Below are 19,549 nucleotides of genomic sequence, written 5' to 3' on the forward strand. Positions count from 1 at the left end.
GTTTCCCCATTGCTTCTTCAAAATGAATTGACACAAACAGTTTCAACAGGGTAGTTATTTCAGTAACCTTGACCACTGACCCAAAAATCAGCTTTTCCCAATTGGGGACATGGCTTTTGTCCCCAGTTGGACAAGCCATCCAACTGGCTTGTCCAACACATACAGTACACACACACACACACACAGTCGTGTTTTCATCACTTCAAAGGACATTACATTGACTTACAGCTGTGTGCTGTCTGCAGCCAGTCATTTTTAGATGCCCTCTCTTCTCTCTCTGTGTATCTCTCGCTCTCTCACTAAGCCAAATATATACATAAACACTCACTCACTTACTCATTCACACACTTCAGGCCCAGATTAACACAGTGTGGTGCTCTAAGGTAACCACACTTTAAATTCACCCCTCCTCCCACTTTACACATTAAAATAAGTTAAATTTACACTGAGTATACAGACCATAGATCTACATGAACTGATTCCTGAAGTACAGGCTCAAAACCCCGACTGAAACCTGACACTATAGATAGTCATGCAACACTAGCCCTTACACTGATGCTTTAACTCACACACCAATGCAAAATATCATGCTAAATGTTATCTCCATAATAAATGGCCTACATGGAAAACAATTACAGAGTATGTCTCAAAAATAATTACACATATATACCAAATAAGGCAAGGCTAATAATGTATGTTGCACTGCTAATTAACTGGTGCCCCCCTGCACTGGTCTGATGAGATATATGGATAATCCAGCCCAGTTTACTTACACACACACCTACACACACACTAACACAGCAGCCTATTTTGACCTAGCACAACTATAAGCAGCAGACTTGGTCTTGATTATCATTTCTACCTGTGGTTTATATTTGTAGCAGCATTGTTTGATCTGATTACTTTGAATGGACATATTGGAAAATATTCTTCTGCATCTGCATATAAGATTACATATGTTATCATATTTCTTTTTATTTATATTTTTTACTCAAACATTTATGATATGCTACTTAAGTACATTTTAATAACAAAAGTAACTGGGACCACTACAGAAAATTGGCAATGAACATTTCTTATCCAGGAATTTACATTGTAGACACTATCATTAACCATCCCTATAACAAATTGTCCACAATTTTTCTAGCCAAATACTAGGTTTTGACCTAGTCTTGTTACCATACAAACATTTGAGTGGCATTTAACTCTCAGCAAGAGAGCAGATAAGTGTATTTCCAAAAATATCCAACTATTCCTTTAAAGCAATCAGAAATAATAATAATGGACACTGGAGCGCTTTTTCAAGGTTGAGAATGAACTTTGAAACCCATCTTATTAAAATAGTAAAACTTTGCCAGTATTACATCAGTCAAATGACACTAGACTCATTGACATTGGTGGTCAGCAGATGTCAGAAAGTGAGGGATACTCAATACCCCTTTACATTTTGTATTTTTTAATTTATTTTATTTAAACCATCAGTGACATCCAGAAAATTTGCATCCAAAAGTAAATGGCAACTCTGAGTTATTCCAGGGAGCAAGTGCTCAATTCTCTGAAGCTATATGGTTCCTCCTCCCTTGTGCCTCATCAGTTATAATATAGCTCATATGGAGTAATTTATCAGACATGTGGAAGCTAATACGAATGGGCGTCACGAGGTAAATGAAAAGTTTGGTTGACATGATCACATTCCCTTCCCTTCTCTCCTCCTTGAACCTCGTTTCCCTCCCCTTGCACTCAAACTATCCTCCATTTTTCTTCACGCTAATTAACAGGGAGGATGGTGATTAGTTATGAGGCAACACTCCCCACCCCTCCGTCATCCTCCAGACTCAGAGGTGTGTTTTCTCTGTGACTGGAACATGTGTTAAAAGCAGCTGGGTAATCACAGACAGCTCTGGAGCAGTGGGAAAAAACATGCTCCGAGTCCATAGCTGCCGTTCATATGCACAGTAGCTGCTGGGTCTAAACACACACAGACTCGACAAAGCTGTCATATGTGCCCCAATACATACACACACACACACACACACACATCTGGGTTCACTTTGAAATAGTTGTTCCCCCTTTGAACACATACACGCATAAATAGAAGCCCTTGTTCTCCCTTATTGGATACACACACCCCAAAATACTCAAAGCGCGTCATTATCTCACATTGTTTATCAGCCATTCAGGCATTTGACTTCATGTTCACACAAACACATTTACAAAGCATTGTTTGCATCTTATTGAAGGATGGCTGAGCTTGTTTCGCAGTGCTACAAAGATGGTAGGAGGGGAGAGATGGAGACATAGACAAACAGAAAGCAAGCCCAGACGTAAACAGATAGCCAGACAGGCGTTCTGCCTTTGGGTTTGTGATTCAGAATACTAACAAGGCGTCTCAGCTCACACCCAGGCATTGAAGTGTGATGTAGGGCAGAGTCAAGTAATGGGAGGGGAGGGACGATGTACCCTTGAAATCTGACTGGTCGTCTTGGGTGCCTCTCTAAATTTTACAGTGCATCATTGGCTGTGTGATTCACATTGGCACACTGACAACAAGAGACAGTCAAAGCTGTTTCCTGTCACATGCATTTGCATGATGACTTTTCTAGCCAAAGTTTAACATAAATAAGTAGTTTTAACATTATATGGAAGATAAATACTTCTGTCAAAACCCCAGCTTCTCCTGGGATTCTGTCTTATTTTAAACCCATTTACCACTGTTGCTTGGCTTAATTTCTCCTATACAAAAGCAACTCTAATTTGGTAATTAATCTGATATCTTTGCAGTAGTCATTTGGACTGGTGCTTCACACATCATATGGCGTGTTCTTTTGCATATTCGATTTCACTGTAAAATGTTCAGTCTGATTTAATGGTCTATCTCCATGGGGATTAATGATAATTGTTGCTTTCCCCCCCTGAAAATGTATATTTGTGAGCATTTAAATCATGCTGTTTTTTACCTATTTTTTGGAAAAAATTGGAAACTGAGTGCATTATGAATAATGAACAATCAAATCCAAGTCATGCTATTCATCATATAAATTATTGTTGTGCTATTTACTGTATGATTAAAATAGTTAATTAAACCCAGCCTCATAAATATACAATGGCCTGACCTTGGCAATATATAAATACAACATTGATAACGTAATATGACAATACATTCATTTTTTCAGCATAGAAATGTAAAACATTACCGGTTGTGGGCCTGACTCACTGTGTCCCACAATTGAACTTTTGTCCTAATTTTAAGCAATACAAATGTATAAAAACAAGACCAGATGAGTGAAGCAGACAGTTTAGAAAAACTATATTCTTCATATATATGACTTCAAAACATACCTACTTTTAGGCATGAATTCTCATTTAAAGAAATGGCATTTGGCAAAATTTTGACTTTTGATTTTGATTTGGAAGAACACAGATACTTACAATATTACAATAGCATCTTAGGTTTTTCTGAACATATTTCGCTGTTTTAGCTCAGTGTTACAATCAACGACTGCTTCTATCTGTTTAGTATTTATATTCACATAACTAATCATTGTTTCCACAGAATATCTCCAGGAAGCACCAGCAGCCAGCCCCAAAATGTTGCCAGTTTAATGATTAGTTCAAAATATTGTTGTATTTGATATCTGGCAGTGTTCAGCTGTAGTATAGTCTATTGGTAACTCTGTGTGCTGTTTTGTAGGACAACATAACACAGCATAATTGTGTGCGTGCCTGAAAGAGAGAACATTTGGAGAATACCAGGATATTGCATTAGTCATTTGTTTTCAGGCTGATTAAGAGGCAGAAGTCTGGCTGTGGGAGTAAGAATGGCAGGCGAGATTCAAGTTCTTTATCCCCTTTGGTTGCCTGAGCAGAGAAAATATAAAAGGTTTTGCTTATTACTTGGGATGTGAAATGACAGCAAGAGTTTGAGGTTTAAGATTTAGAGGGGGTTTAATTCAAGGATATTTTTCACACTTCATCTGAGCAGTAATGAGCCCCACTGTTTAAAGGTGCTGTTAGAGAGATTTTTACTGCCACATAACGCTAAATGAACATCTCAACGATCACGCCCTGCAGCTTGACAGGGGCACTGATCACTATGAAATGCATTGCGGTTTCAGAAGCTTTCAAAACTCTCCTTCTATTTTGCTTATCATTTGCAAATCTTGTTTTTATGTAACTTTGTTTAAAGCAGCTATAATCAATATTATTTATAAAAAAAACAATGGATGAAATTGCCTCTGCAGTTCCCAATCAATCTGCTGACATTTATAACTCTCTTCACCTTACTGGTTTGGTTTTATTTTTATGTTTATTTTTAAAAAGATCATTTTTGATTTTTTTTCATAATTAAAATGTACAAAAACATTTCCGGCCTGTACCATTACAGTCTTTTGTCAATGACTGTAGAATTCATGTCCAGCACCAAACATAAGATATTTGGTTAATTAGCAACTAGCTAGTGAACATACAATAGTGGAGCATTTCACCACTAAAGCAGGCATGTTCCAGTCTATTCCATTCCTATTCCATCCCTATGGAATATTCCTATGCCAGACATTTAATAAAAAATAAAAAATAAAAAAACAGCAAAGTGACACCCAAAAAAATGGCCATGCATCATCAACTTTGAGTGAAATAAGGAGACAATGTTGGATTCTCATCAATTGTGCAGTTCTATACTGAAACTGAGACTAATTGAACAAATTGAGTTGAAACTGTAGCTTAAGTAAACAAAGATGCTGACAATCGATCAGTTTTCTCTGTGATCCCATACTGAACAGACAACTTGTGATCTCCACTGCTCAGTTAGCTTTACCATGCTGTAGCTCAGTTATTGTTTTTTTTTTTTTATTTATTTTTTTCAGTCTATCAGATCAATCCAAGCTGTTAAGACTGAGTTGAGTGGTCCTCTGCTGGCTTGTCACTCAACCAATTCATAACACTGTGTACGAACTGTGACACTAGTGGAAATGTGGTGGACAGATATTGATGTATAATATGAGAGTGTAAATCCCCCCAGTTTACCTACAATATGTCATCGACTGATGGAATAGAGGAAATATAGACAACTCTGACATATCGCTCACTCATGTACAAGTGTATGTTGAAGCAAACACATCAAAGCAAATCCCCAATTGTCTCCCCTAAGCCTTTAAAGAGCAGAGGAATGGATCATCCCACTAAATGTGCTCACAGTGTGGCCACTATTGAAGATAAAAGAAGAAAAATGTCCTCTCTAAGACAAAAACTATTCAGGGTTGTGCCAAATTGGAAGAACAACACATAATTGTATATTTTAGTCCTGGATTTTTGTAATAATTCAAGTTTTTTATTCTTAAAGGAACAGTGTTTTGTTTATTTGCCCATTTGGAGGGGTAAATATCAATTTCATTCTTTGATTTCAGTCAGTTGTTAGGACAGGATTGAAAAAAAATATCTGGTCATTAACAAGAATTATATTTGTGTTATAATGTTCTTGCATGGAGGGCATTTCTAAAACATTGCAACATACACAGCCAGACCTCATACCGTCTGTGGGTATATTTATGACAGTTGCAGAGGGATCTGCAAGCGTCAACAGTGGAGTGATATTTATTTGACGATGAAAGCAAATATCTGGACTTTGCCAGGACTTTGTTTATATGACTGTTCCAACTATGGCAGCTTTCCCCCCACTGTAGATCTTGCGTCACTTGCATCACGCCAAGTACTCTTCATCCCAGTACCCCATTTCCTCCACTGGGACTTGGCATTCATGTCAGTCATGTGCTATCAGCGCGGCTGCAGGCGCTGCTTAGGCCTGCCCAACTATCTCCCGCCTTCCACTCTTTCTTCTCACCCCACCCTTCTCCACAGTTCTTGTGTATCTCCCTCTGCCACCTCAGTCCTCAGCAAGCACTCCAATTTTGGCCTCTCCTTTTTTGAACTTTCCTTATCTCAAAGTCTCTTCACCTGATAGTTCATGTTGTGCTTTGCTACTTTTTGCTTGGTTTGTCTTACTTCTAATCTCAAATCTTCCTCCTCCCTCTCTCTCACAGGTGCAAGGAGGGCTACCATGGACTACGATGTGACCAGTTTGTACCCAAGACAGATGCTATCTTGTCAGACCCAAGTACGCTCTCTTTTTCTATTTTTCATCCTACAGCGTTGGTGTATTGATTTGCAACATGAAAACAAATTCATAACAAATGTGTGTTACAAGCCCTTGAGCGAATCTCTGACTGCACTGTATCACTCAATAAGATAAATATAAATCAAGTCATATCAGCCTTAAATGAACTCTGGCAGCGCAGGATTGTACAGTTCGGTGGGTCCTAACAACGTGTAAATCGGGTAAAACAGAAATGTTTTCAGTTGGTGAATTATCTACTTTATGATTAATATTTCCATTCTTAGTCATTTTTTTCATGACGGGTGGTCCTGCATTGATCAATGGTGTCATAATGTGGGGTTTTTCATTTGAATCTGAATTAGAGCAATTATTAAAGCAATAAATAAACATAATTTAGTATCTAGACCAACTAAAAATATGTATCATGAGACTGAGTTTCCTTATTAATTTACATAGGTACTACTGTGCAGCTATGCTATTAGAATTAAACATATTCATAAAACCTCCGGTATATTTTATTAAGGTCTTTAATCCTGCTTTGCTTTATTTAGCTGAAAGGAAGGGAAGTGTTCAGTTTCCTATTGTTCACGAAAAACAATTCCCCTGGAGCCTTTCAATCCCCATGAAAGCTCTGTAGTGTAGTTAAAAAATAAAGCAAAAGTCAGAGGTACAAGGAAGAGAAATTGGAGGGCCCTGAGTCTTTCCCATGAGACTGCGGCTTTACAAATTCACACTGTTTTATGGAGTGTCTTGGCCCCTTTGCACCAGGAGTCAGAGAGAAAACTTAACTCCTATTGCCTTCTGTTTGATGCCACCAGGCCCACTGAGATTCCATTAATGGGGTCCAAAGCCAGTGTCATGAAGTATGTTTCATGGTCCCTCATGGCACACGGTTTTCACTATGGGATTTATTTTTTCCTTCTACGTAGGCAGACATCAATTTTCCTGTGTGTCTAGCTCAGGAGATTTGTATGGTGTTATTTGTGATAAGCCAAATCTTCTTGTGTCTTTCACAAAAATGGACACTTGAAGAAAGAACTGGATTGCAGCCCATTCATAGCATATTTTTACGTTATTAAAAATATACAGTATAAGACAATAAGCCTCTGAAGGTGAAATATAAAGGGGGTTTGATAAATGTGTTAAATGCATTTCATTTTTTTTGTGTTATTTTATATACTTTTATACTTTTTTGAGACTCTGCAATAAAATATACTGTATATTCATTTGTTAGTATTTAAAAGCTACATTTTTTTGTAATGTAAAGCTAAATTATTGTCGGGATTGAAAAGGATATTAAGATTAATAGATTTTTTTCTGTTGACCTAATATACTGTACAGTCCACCTTTCAGAAGACTAAATACTATAATTCAGCATCTTAACAGTAGCTGAAGATGAGTCTATAAAGCAGTTAAATTAACACAGCACTTACAAAATACAAAATGTGGATGTATTTAGATTCCAAAATAGTGATTGGGAATAAAAATATACAAATAAATACAAGTATACAACATAAGTATATACAAGAGTCTGATACTGCTTTGAAAGAGAGCATATGCTGTAGGTGGAAATCTTGTGGGTGCTGCAGTATATAAGAAGTTGAGCAAGAGTTGGTGTGTCAAAGATCTGCAGGGCACCGCCCATCACAGGTGTTTCATTAAATTAGACTCCAGACATTTCCATAAGGTGTTATCATGAACTCTGGTTGACCAGAATCAACCCCATCCTCCCCCGCCAGATACAATACATACAACATACACTAACATCTTAACTGCAGCCTGTTATTAATATAAAATATCATGGAAAGCAATTTTTGTAGTCGTATAAAGTTAGCTTGTTTTGCTTTCATCTAACTGGAGGATTTGGGATCTTGTGTATTTGACCACTATTTTTGGGGATTATTGCCATAAAAAAATAAAATTCTTTCAGCTTGTTTTTTTATGCATTTATGTCACCATCTTACTTGTAATGCAAATATCCATATGTTATATCCTAGACCACTTTTTTGGCAACTCAGGAATAAATGGGTGCATGGCATACATGTATGAATTAATGGCTACCATATACTCTGCATTAAAAGCCTATAAAAGAGATATTCATTTGTAATTTTGTGCCATAAGGTCACCACCCCTCTGTCATAGAATAAAAATAAATATTGACAGCTGTAATGCACAACTGCATACAATTTGTCTTGTATCAAAACCCCATGCACGCACCTGTTCACTACAGAAAAGTGTGTTATGGCCACAAATGTTCAAATACCGTAAGAGATGTTTACTCTGGACGATTTGAGAGAGGAATGAAGCCTATTTTGATCTCTGTTGATACAGAGTAATCTAAAATTTACCCAGATTACCAAGGGTTTTGAGGATTATCCTGCTTTCAAAAGCCAAATCATGTACTAACATACACACATACATGCACACACTAACAACGACTACAAGTGGGACAAGCTCCAATAAAATTGAGTTCATTGTTAGTGTGTTTGGGTGTGAACGCATTTTGGTTTGTTTTTCACATGGATATTTGCATGCTGAGTTTAATTCTATATCTTCATTCACTGAGCAGACAGCATTAGACACAAATCGCACCCTGTGGTGAGAAAAAAAAAGTTTTATGTCATGCACGATTTTCTCCTTTGAGCTTGTTATTTTTTCTGAAATCAATCTCTCTGCACCTTGCAATCACAAATAATCCATTGCTCCTCAACCTTTGTCTCGGTATTGACCGGCCACAAAGCAGCCACTCAAGAGAGCAGGCCACACTAACTTGCGCATAGAGCCATTTTTATCATACACACATATTCACAGAGGAAGAAAGAGAAGCAGAGACTGTTATGCACATCTCAAAAGCTCAGGGACAAAAGGTAAAAGAGGCACCCTGCCAGGTACTCCAGCTATAATGCTGTGAACTCAGCTTTGGGAGATGAGATGGGGAGAAGGTGCTGGGGACTTACATATTGGTGCGCAGCAGGGAAGTAGTGAGGTCTTTAATTGGTTTCATGGGAGTATAGGAAGACATCAATTTAGTTTACCTTGTAAAGAACTGGGAGACATTACTTCCTTAGCCATGAGAGAGTTAAGGGCATGCCGCTAACAGTGTTCAGTTGGACCAGTTGCACTTGGAGTTGATGTCTGGTGGAAGACTGACGAGGGGAGTAGGGGGTGGGGAGGAGGGGGGCAAGCAAGCCTTTGGTTTGACTCAGCTCATTTACAAAGAGGAAGAAAACAAGCCTCTAATTTGAACTGTTTATCTGCGGTAGATATTAGGCCCGGAGTAAGCAGCTACAAAGGATATTGGTTCAATAACACACACACAGACAAACACTCGCACACACTGACTCCCCAGTTCCCTGCTCACCCAATTGAAGGAGGGGATTAAGGATTTGATTCACTCCTGCCATTGTCTCTCCCACCCGCCAGATTTCTGCCTCTTAATCAGGGCAAAAGCATCTGACATGATGCACAGGTATTCTCCAAGCTTGCTCAAGGCTCCCACAAGATGCCGTAAATGATTCCCCCGAGTGCTTTGAGTTGCCAGTGCGGAGGATTGGGAGCCTGCACATATTATGATTGGTGAATGTCTCCAGACAAGGCGATGCCAGAGGAAGGGATGTGTATCAGTGTTGTAATGACATCATCTGCGCAGGCTGTGACAGTCAGGGCGATTTAGAGTGGAAGAAGTGTTGGCTGTTGCCATGGGCAATCACTGGGAAAGGCTTGAATGGATAATGCAGTCAGGCAATATCAGGAAGAAGCTGCATTCACTTCTTCGGTCTTTCCAAGTGTTTGCCACGGTGACAGTGAAAGCCTACTAACAAAAGTGTGAGCCATATCTTAATCATTCAGTTACATCTTAAAACTCCTCATGGCAAAAAATCGTAATGTCCGCTGGCCAGAATTGATTTGCTCTTAACTGTTTTAATCATTAGTTTGTGAGTTGCTATGAGACTGACTATATATCAGCAGGAGCACATAATAAATGCTGACACTTGTTTATTAATCCTTGAGGCTACAGGAGATAAATCTGGAAATGATTAACTTAATGTACATTGTGTTTAATAAAAACATGCTGACACCTGCTTCCTTTCTAAACACAAGAATAAATGACTGGGTTAATTGATTGATTAATTTGGGGATAGCAGACCTGCTTTCAGGTCTTTTCATCCTATTTTCTCTTGTTATCACTATTGTGATGAAAATCCTCTTCCCTCATTAAGAATCTGTCAGGCAAGTCTTAAAGTAAATGGCTTTGTATAAAGTTAGTTGTTTTAACATTTGTGAGGCTAAATTATTTCTGAAACTTTCCCTAAACAACACAAGTTTACTTACTCTATTTAAAATTTGATCATTAGAAAGACATATTCCCTTAAATTGCTCCCTTAATAGAGTGAGATAACCTCATGCAATTATCATAATCCATTCATCCTACTGTTCATTTGTCTTGTGCCTATCTGGATCTCAGTCCACTACTTGTTTCTTAATCTTCTACTAAAGCCAAAACACTGAAAAATTCTCTCATGGCATAATCAAAATGCATTCAGGAGCCTTGCATTTAACTTTTTTTTTTGGTGTGACCACCACATAATCTGTCAAGAGCTTGGCAAGCCGCATTCTATTTAAAACTCAGACCACCTCTGTCAGAAAAGCAATTACTAGTGAGGGTTTCATTTTAATTTAAATGAGATTACATTACAGTGACATGAAAAAGGGGCACTGTCAGGATGGAAAGAACACGAGTGCTCCTTTTTATCTGTTTCCCCAGCACTGGGATTGGGGGGTAGAGACTTAACTGCATGAAGAAAGACTGTGTGTATGTGTGAGAGAATGTATGTCAAAGTGTGTGTATGTGTGTGTGTGTGTGTGTGTGTGTGTGTATGTGTGTGTGTGTGTGTGTGTGTGTGTGTGTGTGTGTGTGTGTGTGTGTGTATGTGTGTGTGTGTGTGTGTGTGTGTGTGTGTGTGTGTGTGTGTGTGTGTGTGTGTGTGTGTGTGTGTGAAAGACAAAGAAATACAGACAAGAGCATAAGGTACTGTATGCCTGTGGGTGTGCAAGCATGTGTGTGAACGTGTGTGTTAGTGTGGCGCATCTTTAAGCGACCAGCTTGTGAATATTGAAAAGCTATGCATGGAGACAAAGGAGAACAATTACTGCAATGCCTCGGGCTCAAATCAATATACAAGCCCCATGCAAAGCAACGTCAGTGACATAAAGCTATATGATATGTCATTTTCAACTTTTATTTTCATGATCCTTCCTCTAATCCTCTCAGCCCACGTATCTTTGTTGTTTGCTTTCTTCATTCAAAGCCTCTGCTGGCAGTGTGAATTCAGAATTCAGAGTGTATCACGGGAAAGCATACCAAGCATCTGGGGCTGGCTGGCTCATTACCTGGTGCACAAGGGAGAAACATGTCAGAGAAAGCCGTCAAAACAACTTTATGGTCAAGCTGCAGCATGTGTCTCTGCCTAAAATGGATTCTGAGTAAGACAGAGGCGCATCATGTTGTAACTGTTCTCTCTCCCCTCTCTCCCCGTTTATCCATTCCTTCCCTTTTTCCCTTGCTACCTGGCCCTGAACGGAACAGCGGATGAACTTGGGATCGAGTTCATGGGTAAGACAACTTTTCACTGAATGTGTGGCATGCTCGATCTTTCATGTGCCTTGCGTCTGTGAAATACCATACAAAACATACAATCCATCACAACAAGGCCGCTCACCTTGGAAAATTAATGTGGGCCAGTCGCCATGGAAACACTGTGGTGGTGAATTAGGTGTGTTCTGTCTGCATGAAGAACAGTACCGTAAGAGAGGAGTGATGTAATGAGGATAGAGCAATAAAGACAGATCGCATGGGTGAATGTGTGTCTACCTCGTGATGTGTTTATAGTCATTTTAGCAGCACTTTTTAATTCTATTACAATATATATGCAAAACGTATTATCCAGTTATAAAGCACACCCATTCTTAACTATATTTATCTATTTGAAAAAGAATGAATCTGAAATAGTACAAAAAGTCCACCAGTAGCAATAGAAATATAATATAAAGACCCCTCCCCCGCAAACACACACACACACACACACACACACACACACACACACACATACACACACATATACACAGGCTTCACATTCATACTGTTTTTCATTTTCTTATTCTTGCCATCTTTTCCTCGCTCTCTGGCTTCCTTTTGTGCATATAAAAAACCAACATTGCGTGTTGTGAAGTTTTCCATTAACATGGTTCCATGAGCCACCGTCATATCACACGCTTGCTTCAGGAAATAGGAAGAAGGAGAAGAGACTCTGAAAGAGAAGCCTGCGCACAACATTCCTCAGTTCAGTGACTTTAATCTGGGGACTAAATTAGTTCAGAATGCTACTGCAGGTGGGCGGATGCATTAGAGAAAATGAGAACAGAATTGATCGATTGACAGCTGGACAGATGACAGAATCTCAGATAGTTTTTTTTTTTTTTTGGTATTCAGCTTAACACTATGCATGCTCACTTGCTTATTCATTGTGTTCCATTATGACTTCCTCTTGAGCTTCAGCAGTGAATCTTTCGATAGTTGTTATATAAGACCAACATGTGACAGTCTGCATCTGAGACAGTCAGAATACAGCAAAGCTGCCTTTTGATTTTCTTGCATTCTGTGAATCTCACTAGTTTGTTCTGATGTATTTCAGTCTGTTTACCCCATTTTGTCATGGATACTTTAGCGTAGTCTTCATTACAGTGTTTTTCTTGTCATGTGTAGAGTGGTTGCTATATGGCATAGCTGGCCTTATGGGATTGTCTTGTCCTTGTGTCAATACGACATGGCTTAGGCAATATAGCTGAGGCTGTTCGGTTCGTTCCATTTTCCAACATGCTCATGCATCTAATTTCAAGAATGCCTTGTGGCATTGGGCATGAAAGGCCTGTAATGGTTTTATGTACACACTGCATGTTGGTTTTTCCTTACAGCCATTCAGCAGAGCTTTGTAGACAGCTGTTTTTATGTTCAGATTTTTTTTTTTAAGAACCCTATTTCATCTATCCAAAAAAGGCAGAGGTTTGTCTCAGGTGGTGCTCCACATGAGCGCTGATCACGCAGCAGCAGGTGAAGATTTTCTCCATATATTTCATACATGCAACTGTTGAGAGGTCATTTCACTGATGGTAAAAGCAAGAGTGTTTACAGGGGCACAGATATTCTAGTAATACATTACTTATAAACAAAGAACAGAGGCAACTCATCTGGTTCATTTGTAAAGTACAGCTAGAAGACATTCCACTGCTGTGTTTCTGATGAATTACAGGACGGGTCAAGAATCTGCGAGTCAACAACTTCTGGGCATTTTCACCACTCAGAAAAATTATATTAGCAATCAGTTACACAGTGCACAATAGAACCTGACAGGCAAATCACAGAGCTGATATTGGCTTATCACACATACTGTATATATACATATATTATATTCTGGCACATATATAAAAAAGAAAATCCATAGAAGTTAGATAACAGCAAAAATGGTATGTATAAATGGTATATTTAGTCAGTTTACGTAATTGGACTTTAATTATTTTTTTTATTAGTACATACAGTCTATGGTATAACTGTAATTTCATTTGCCATAAAAATGAAATGTTCTCACAACTCTTATTAGAGAAATTAAAGACATTTGATGGATACTGCAAGCCAAAATGTCTATTATATTCTTATGAAAAAACATGACTATTAGTATCATTAACTTTTTAATATCCTTAAATACTGTAATCGTCAATCACAAATAGCTGAAACCAGTCAGGCTTGAATTCACATTAAGTCTTAAGCTAGTAAATCACAGTCTCTTTTCAAGATGACAACACACCACCAAAAACAACTAAAGTATATTAATCCTAATTTACGACCATTTTTGTCATTACAACACAAAAGCCAATATATGATCATATGTATCACAGCAATTTTTGATTCATCAGATCAATATACCGTATTGGTACATGTATAATAATTTTATATTTAGCCAGCATTAAATGTGCAGTAGTGTCTCATAACTTGCAACTGCTGCAGCATTTCTTTAGACCTGCTCCATTTCATTTTAAATCTGTCCTCCTTCCTCTTCACAGGAGCTGAGTGGGCACTTTGAAACTCTGATGTATATATTTGTCTACATATTGTAACTCCAGGACGTGTTCTGATGTTATCTTTAACATTTGCCAGAAGCATTCTATTATTAAAAAGGTTTCCCTGCTGGTTTGAACTCAGTTACACCGTCCTATAAATGTGTTGATACAGCACTGATGTAATGCAGAAGAATAAAAGAAAAAAAGAGCGAAATGCTTGGTTGCGCCCCTGTGCGAGCTTTGAACGCAGGGAGCTCTCTAACAGTAACTCTGCCCCTAAAACAAGAGTTGCAGGAAGTTGATAAACCTGGGCAGACAAGCATGGATGAAGAAGACCTCCCAGGACAGTTCTCTGTTGACAGCCTAAAAAGCCACAGACAAGCCCTCAAAGGTCAGGCACAGGTTGCGGTAATGTTTTCTGCACTTTTCCTGCAGTTGTCAAGGTGGTGAGATCAGACCTGGGGGAATTATTGTTTTTGAGTGATTGAATCATGTCACAGGAGGTTATGTTCAAGGTCGTGGATGACAGTGGAAAGGAGAAGTTGCTCCAACTGTCCACAGTGCAATGTCAGTGGATTAGTTACATATCATGTTGCAGTTTCTGGATGGACAGCTTTATTGTGTTTGTTTTGATCACTGCACAGTTAGTTGTGAGAGTTTTTCTGATAGGCTACTGCATGCACTGCCTTGCCTTCACCCCGCACCATGCACTATGGTAAGTAGTGCTGCTCCACATTCCAGCTGCTCAGTCAAACAGATATCTGCTGGGATCAACTGCTACTTGTCCCAGCTGCTTGTGACCTTAAGCCTCTGTTGGTGATGTGCAGGGGTTTGACAGGAAACTCCGGGAGCATTCATTTGCTGCTAATTCCCTGTCGCCATCAGTCTCCGAATGATGACACACATACAGGCACACACACTCAGTGTGGCCCCTGCTGTGCAGACAGTCCATCGGTACGCCTGCTGGGTTTGTCTGAACGAAATGATTATCACACTTCAGTTAGCACATGTCACTGAGCCATGCCTGTGTCTGCCATGTCCCTATCCCGTGCTCAAACACTGACATTTACTGACAGCAGCAATGGTCGCTTTATGCTAATTCAAGTTGTGGGTGGATGTCTTTGTGTGTACTTCCATCCACATTTTTGTGTGTTCAGTATGTTAATTTGTGATACATCTCTCCCTCCTAGCTCAATCACAGCCACAACCCATATCCTTTGTGTCAGAGTAGAAATTCAATGGCCTTAACTGTTTTCTCTCCTCCACAGAGAGTGGTGACACCTACCAGAGGCAGGTGCTGTCCATCTTCAGCATTGCCTCAGGGATCTGTCTTCTTGGAGTGGCATGTATGGCTCTCTACCGCCGAAACAAGTAAGTGATGCCAGCCAGCACCACATTAGCGGAGTATGCCCCCGGCTGTGCAGAAAGAGCACTTTACTATCATGGCATGGAGCCCAATGAAATTCTAAGTGTGAGTCATCTAGAGGATGCTTTAGCAAGGCATCAAATCTAAACTGTGCAGAATGCATTTGGGACAGATACTCATGTAAGAAAAAGAAGTAACGGCAGAGTGTAACGGGTGGCATTAATGGTAATAGGTCTTGATATACAATATCAGGTTTTATTTTTGGTACCTTAAAGTAGAGTCTAAGGTAGTGCAGTATCGGTCAGCTCAGTGGTTGTATGAATGCACAGGAAATGATCCACACTCAGAGTTCTTGTCAAACCTCATCTCCAAATGTGGTTTGACAGCGTCACCAAGATAGATAGTTTCTCATTGCTAATGATTTGGTTTATTCTGCTCGCCAGTAAAGACCCCAAATTTCCTTTGTGTCAGCACTTCACAGAGACGATTAGTGCAGTTGCATTCCTTATATTGTTTGAAGACTATATAGAGGGGTTGGAGATAAGAGAGCTACTTCTACATCTTTAAAGACCCAAAGAAAAGAAAATCAAAGCCTAGTTAATTATATGTGGTTGTTACATTTAATAATCAAGCAGGATATGGAAGACGGACTGCATATCAAAATAGTGCTGATGCCTGCCTAATATCCACCAACTGTTGCTGATTATCTTGGATTGGAGTATGAAATTAACTGTATTAGATAATATGTATTGTAATATATTATACAGTATTACTGAGCAGGTTCTTTGAAGTTGTAATTCAGTTTATTGTGCTCTCAGAGAACCCAGGTGTTCAGTCGTCACTCGTTTCACTTCCCATTGCTTCGTCCTTTACTCAGGAACATTTCAACAGGACTTGGCTGCAGAGGGAGTTTAGTAACCTAGTGTTTAAATAATGAACATTTAATGGTGAATTAAAATTTAATCCAAAAGTCTTAAGCATCAATTCATTTTTAATCCAATCAAAGTTTAATCCAAAATGAAGGAACACTCTCATGTTTAGCATAGTTAGATTGCTTTTTCTATGGTACGTTTTGCTTTTTTGTGATTAAGGGAAAAGATTGGAACCAATTATATGATGTAGGTGAAATATATGAAGGTATTTATGATGCTGGATAACTGGAAATCTGTTTTAGTTGCTAGCAAAATGTTCCCTTCATTGTTTGAACTAATCATACATACGTTGCCCATTCATTAAACCACCATTATAAGCTCTGGTTTTCTTTATAATTTATCTTTCCCTTTCATTATAGTAAAGATCTACTCCAGTGTCTCTGGTGAGATTTCTGGAAAATCCTTGTTTTTTCCGTGACTATTACCACAAGAGCATGTAGTGTTCGTTTCACGGTACATTGACTTGATTCAATTTTCACTTGTGCAAAGACATCTTCTCTCCTAATGCTATTTTCGTAGCCCTTTTCCAGCCCTTTTCACCACCATCAAGCCTTCAGTTACAGCTCTGAAAGATGCAAATTGGTTGCTGCGAATTTTGTCACCCTGACCTTTCAAGACACTCATACATTTCCAGCAAATATTGTCAAGTCTTGTATTTTCACCGTTAAGACAAATCAAAAAGTCCCTCTTCAAAATGTACATTGTCACATTTTCAATATACATGCCTACAGTGTATAGTTGTGAATATTTGCCAGCATACAGGAGACAACTGTGACAGTTTTAATGGCAGGGCTCATCTCAAGGCTCATGTACTGTATTTGATGTATGTGCCTGTTTTTTACACACATACAGTAAAGTGGGTGTCAGGAATGAAGGGAACAGGTCAATAAAAATGATCACCAACCATTTCTATTAAGTGTGTGTGTGTGTGTGTGTGTGTGTGTGTGTGTGTGTGTGTGTGTGTGTGTGTGTGTGTGTGTGTGTGTGTGTGTGTGTGTGTGTGTGTGTGTGTGTGTTTGTGTGTGTTGGCTAAGAGTGTCATAGAAATCAACGACTGGACTAAAGACAGTTATCGCAGTGTGTTATCATTAGGGAGAATGTTTCGATCGGTGCAAATAGAAAATAGTGCCAGACATTTTATAGCCAACTGTACCACCATCGTCCTCTTTTCTGTTTCTGTCTGTTTCTGTCTCAGGGAAATATTGCTGCTTTTTAATTACGTTTGAATTTATTTGTATTTACACCATCTGTACAGTCAGGTGCCCATATGAACACAAAAAATTTTTTTTGCTTGCTCTAATCATTAATCCTGTTCATACTGGACATAAGAAGATCACATCTAAATTTCTTTATGGTGTAAGTGATGAGGGACAAAACTCACAGCCCTCATTTTGCACAAAAATATATTTAAAAGTTTATCTGAAGATAATATTGAGGTTTCAGCAGTCAAAGTTAGTAAATTCCTGTTCAGCCTGCGATGGAACAAAAAGACGGAATTTGTGTACTTGATTTGTCTGATTTGGACAACTGAGCTTCAGCTTTTTTGCACGGAAGGAGGACTGTGGATTCTGTCCCATTACTTACATTGAAAGTGCTTTGTGAAGGTAAATGGTAAAGGGACTGTACTTATAGTGCTTTTCTAGTCTTTCAACCACTTAATGTGCTTTACAATACATGTCAACATTCCCCCATTCACCCATTCACACACACATTCATACAATGATGGCAGACGTTGGTATACAAGATGCCAACCTGCTCATCAGGACCAAGTCTAATGCACATTCACACACACACTCACACATTGCTGGTGCAGCCATCAGAAGCAATTTAGGGTTCAGTATCTTGCCCAAGGACACTTCAACATATGAACTGGAGGAGCTGAGGATCGAACGATGATCTTCCTGAGCCACAGCCGCCTCAAATAGGAAGGGAAATAGGAAAAATTGTGGAGCTATAATATTGGATTTTCTCCCTCTTTCTGTTTTCTCTAGGAGACATAGGGAAAAACTCCAGGCTCATTTCTCTGATGGCCGCAACTTGAGAGACTGCAGCATCAACACCTCTGGCCTCATGTCCAAATCTGCACCTAGGCCTCAATACAGTCTACAACTCCAAAAGGCAAGTCTTTATCTATTATTGACTTATTTCCAATCCTTATCATCTTTACAGTATCATCTTAGTGAAGAGTACTGCGAAACAGTATGCTTGACAAGATGATATATGATATATGTCTTAATAATCATTCTACTGCCTCAAGCCTTTTGTTCACAGTCATATCTGACATGGGTCGAGAGACACTGGGGAATTACAGTTTAAATATAAGTGTATCATGTGTTATATAGGGAAAAAATGTACTTGTCATGTTCACAATGATAGATTACCGAGACGAACTGCAGATTGGAAATTCTAATCTGTGGCATGTCAGGGATCCTGAATTCACCATGCAAGCACAGCAGCAGTACTATATAGTAGACAAGTAATGTTAAATGGCACTTTGCTTGTGGCCCTTTCACTATTCAGAATCCCCAAAACTGTATTTTCACACCAACTTCCAAGTCAGTTTTTTGTATTTTTTGGAGCAGAGTTAAAAAAAAAAAGGAACCCTCAATCAGTTTAGGAATGAAAGAAAATTGAAGTTATATGATTGAATTATTGATTAATGATGACACATAATACTTAAACATTCTGGAGAGAAACCCTATGAGCCAAAGGAGAAAAATCTGATTGGGCAGCTATTTCCCACAATAGAAAAAAAAAAGCGTGAAAAAGAGACGACAGGGTGTAAGCACAAAAGAAAAGGCTGCTCACAAATGAATTACAAGCCAACACAGCCAGTGGCAGGTGCTGCAGGAGAAAGAGAGCTGACCCAGACATTCATGGCAGAGCAGGTGTAGGATGTAGATGTCACCGATAAGGCTGATGGTCTCCACAGATTTCTGGGGTAATTGCTGCCTAATGCACACTTGTAAAGGTCTCATCAAAGGAGTGCAATCGCCAAAGCGCATTAGCACTTCCCTGAATGCATCCTCT

At 38.9% G+C, this 19,549-nt stretch overlaps 1 protein-coding gene across 1 annotated transcript in view; it reads left to right on the forward strand.

Moving 5' to 3' along the window:
- Positions 1-19,549, forward strand: part of nrg3b (neuregulin 3b) — a 204,406-nt gene that overhangs the window by 169,519 nt on the left and 15,338 nt on the right. The window contains 4 exon segments of the mRNA XM_053340829.1: positions 6,036-6,109; positions 11,697-11,723; positions 15,490-15,592; positions 18,511-18,637. Of these exon segments, the coding sequence (XP_053196804.1) occupies positions 6,036-6,109; positions 11,697-11,723; positions 15,490-15,592; positions 18,511-18,637 (331 nt within the window).

This window comes from Scomber japonicus, chromosome 20 (assembly GCF_027409825.1).
Source record: "Scomber japonicus isolate fScoJap1 chromosome 20, fScoJap1.pri, whole genome shotgun sequence".
Classification (NCBI taxonomy): domain Eukaryota; kingdom Metazoa; phylum Chordata; class Actinopteri; order Scombriformes; family Scombridae; genus Scomber; species Scomber japonicus.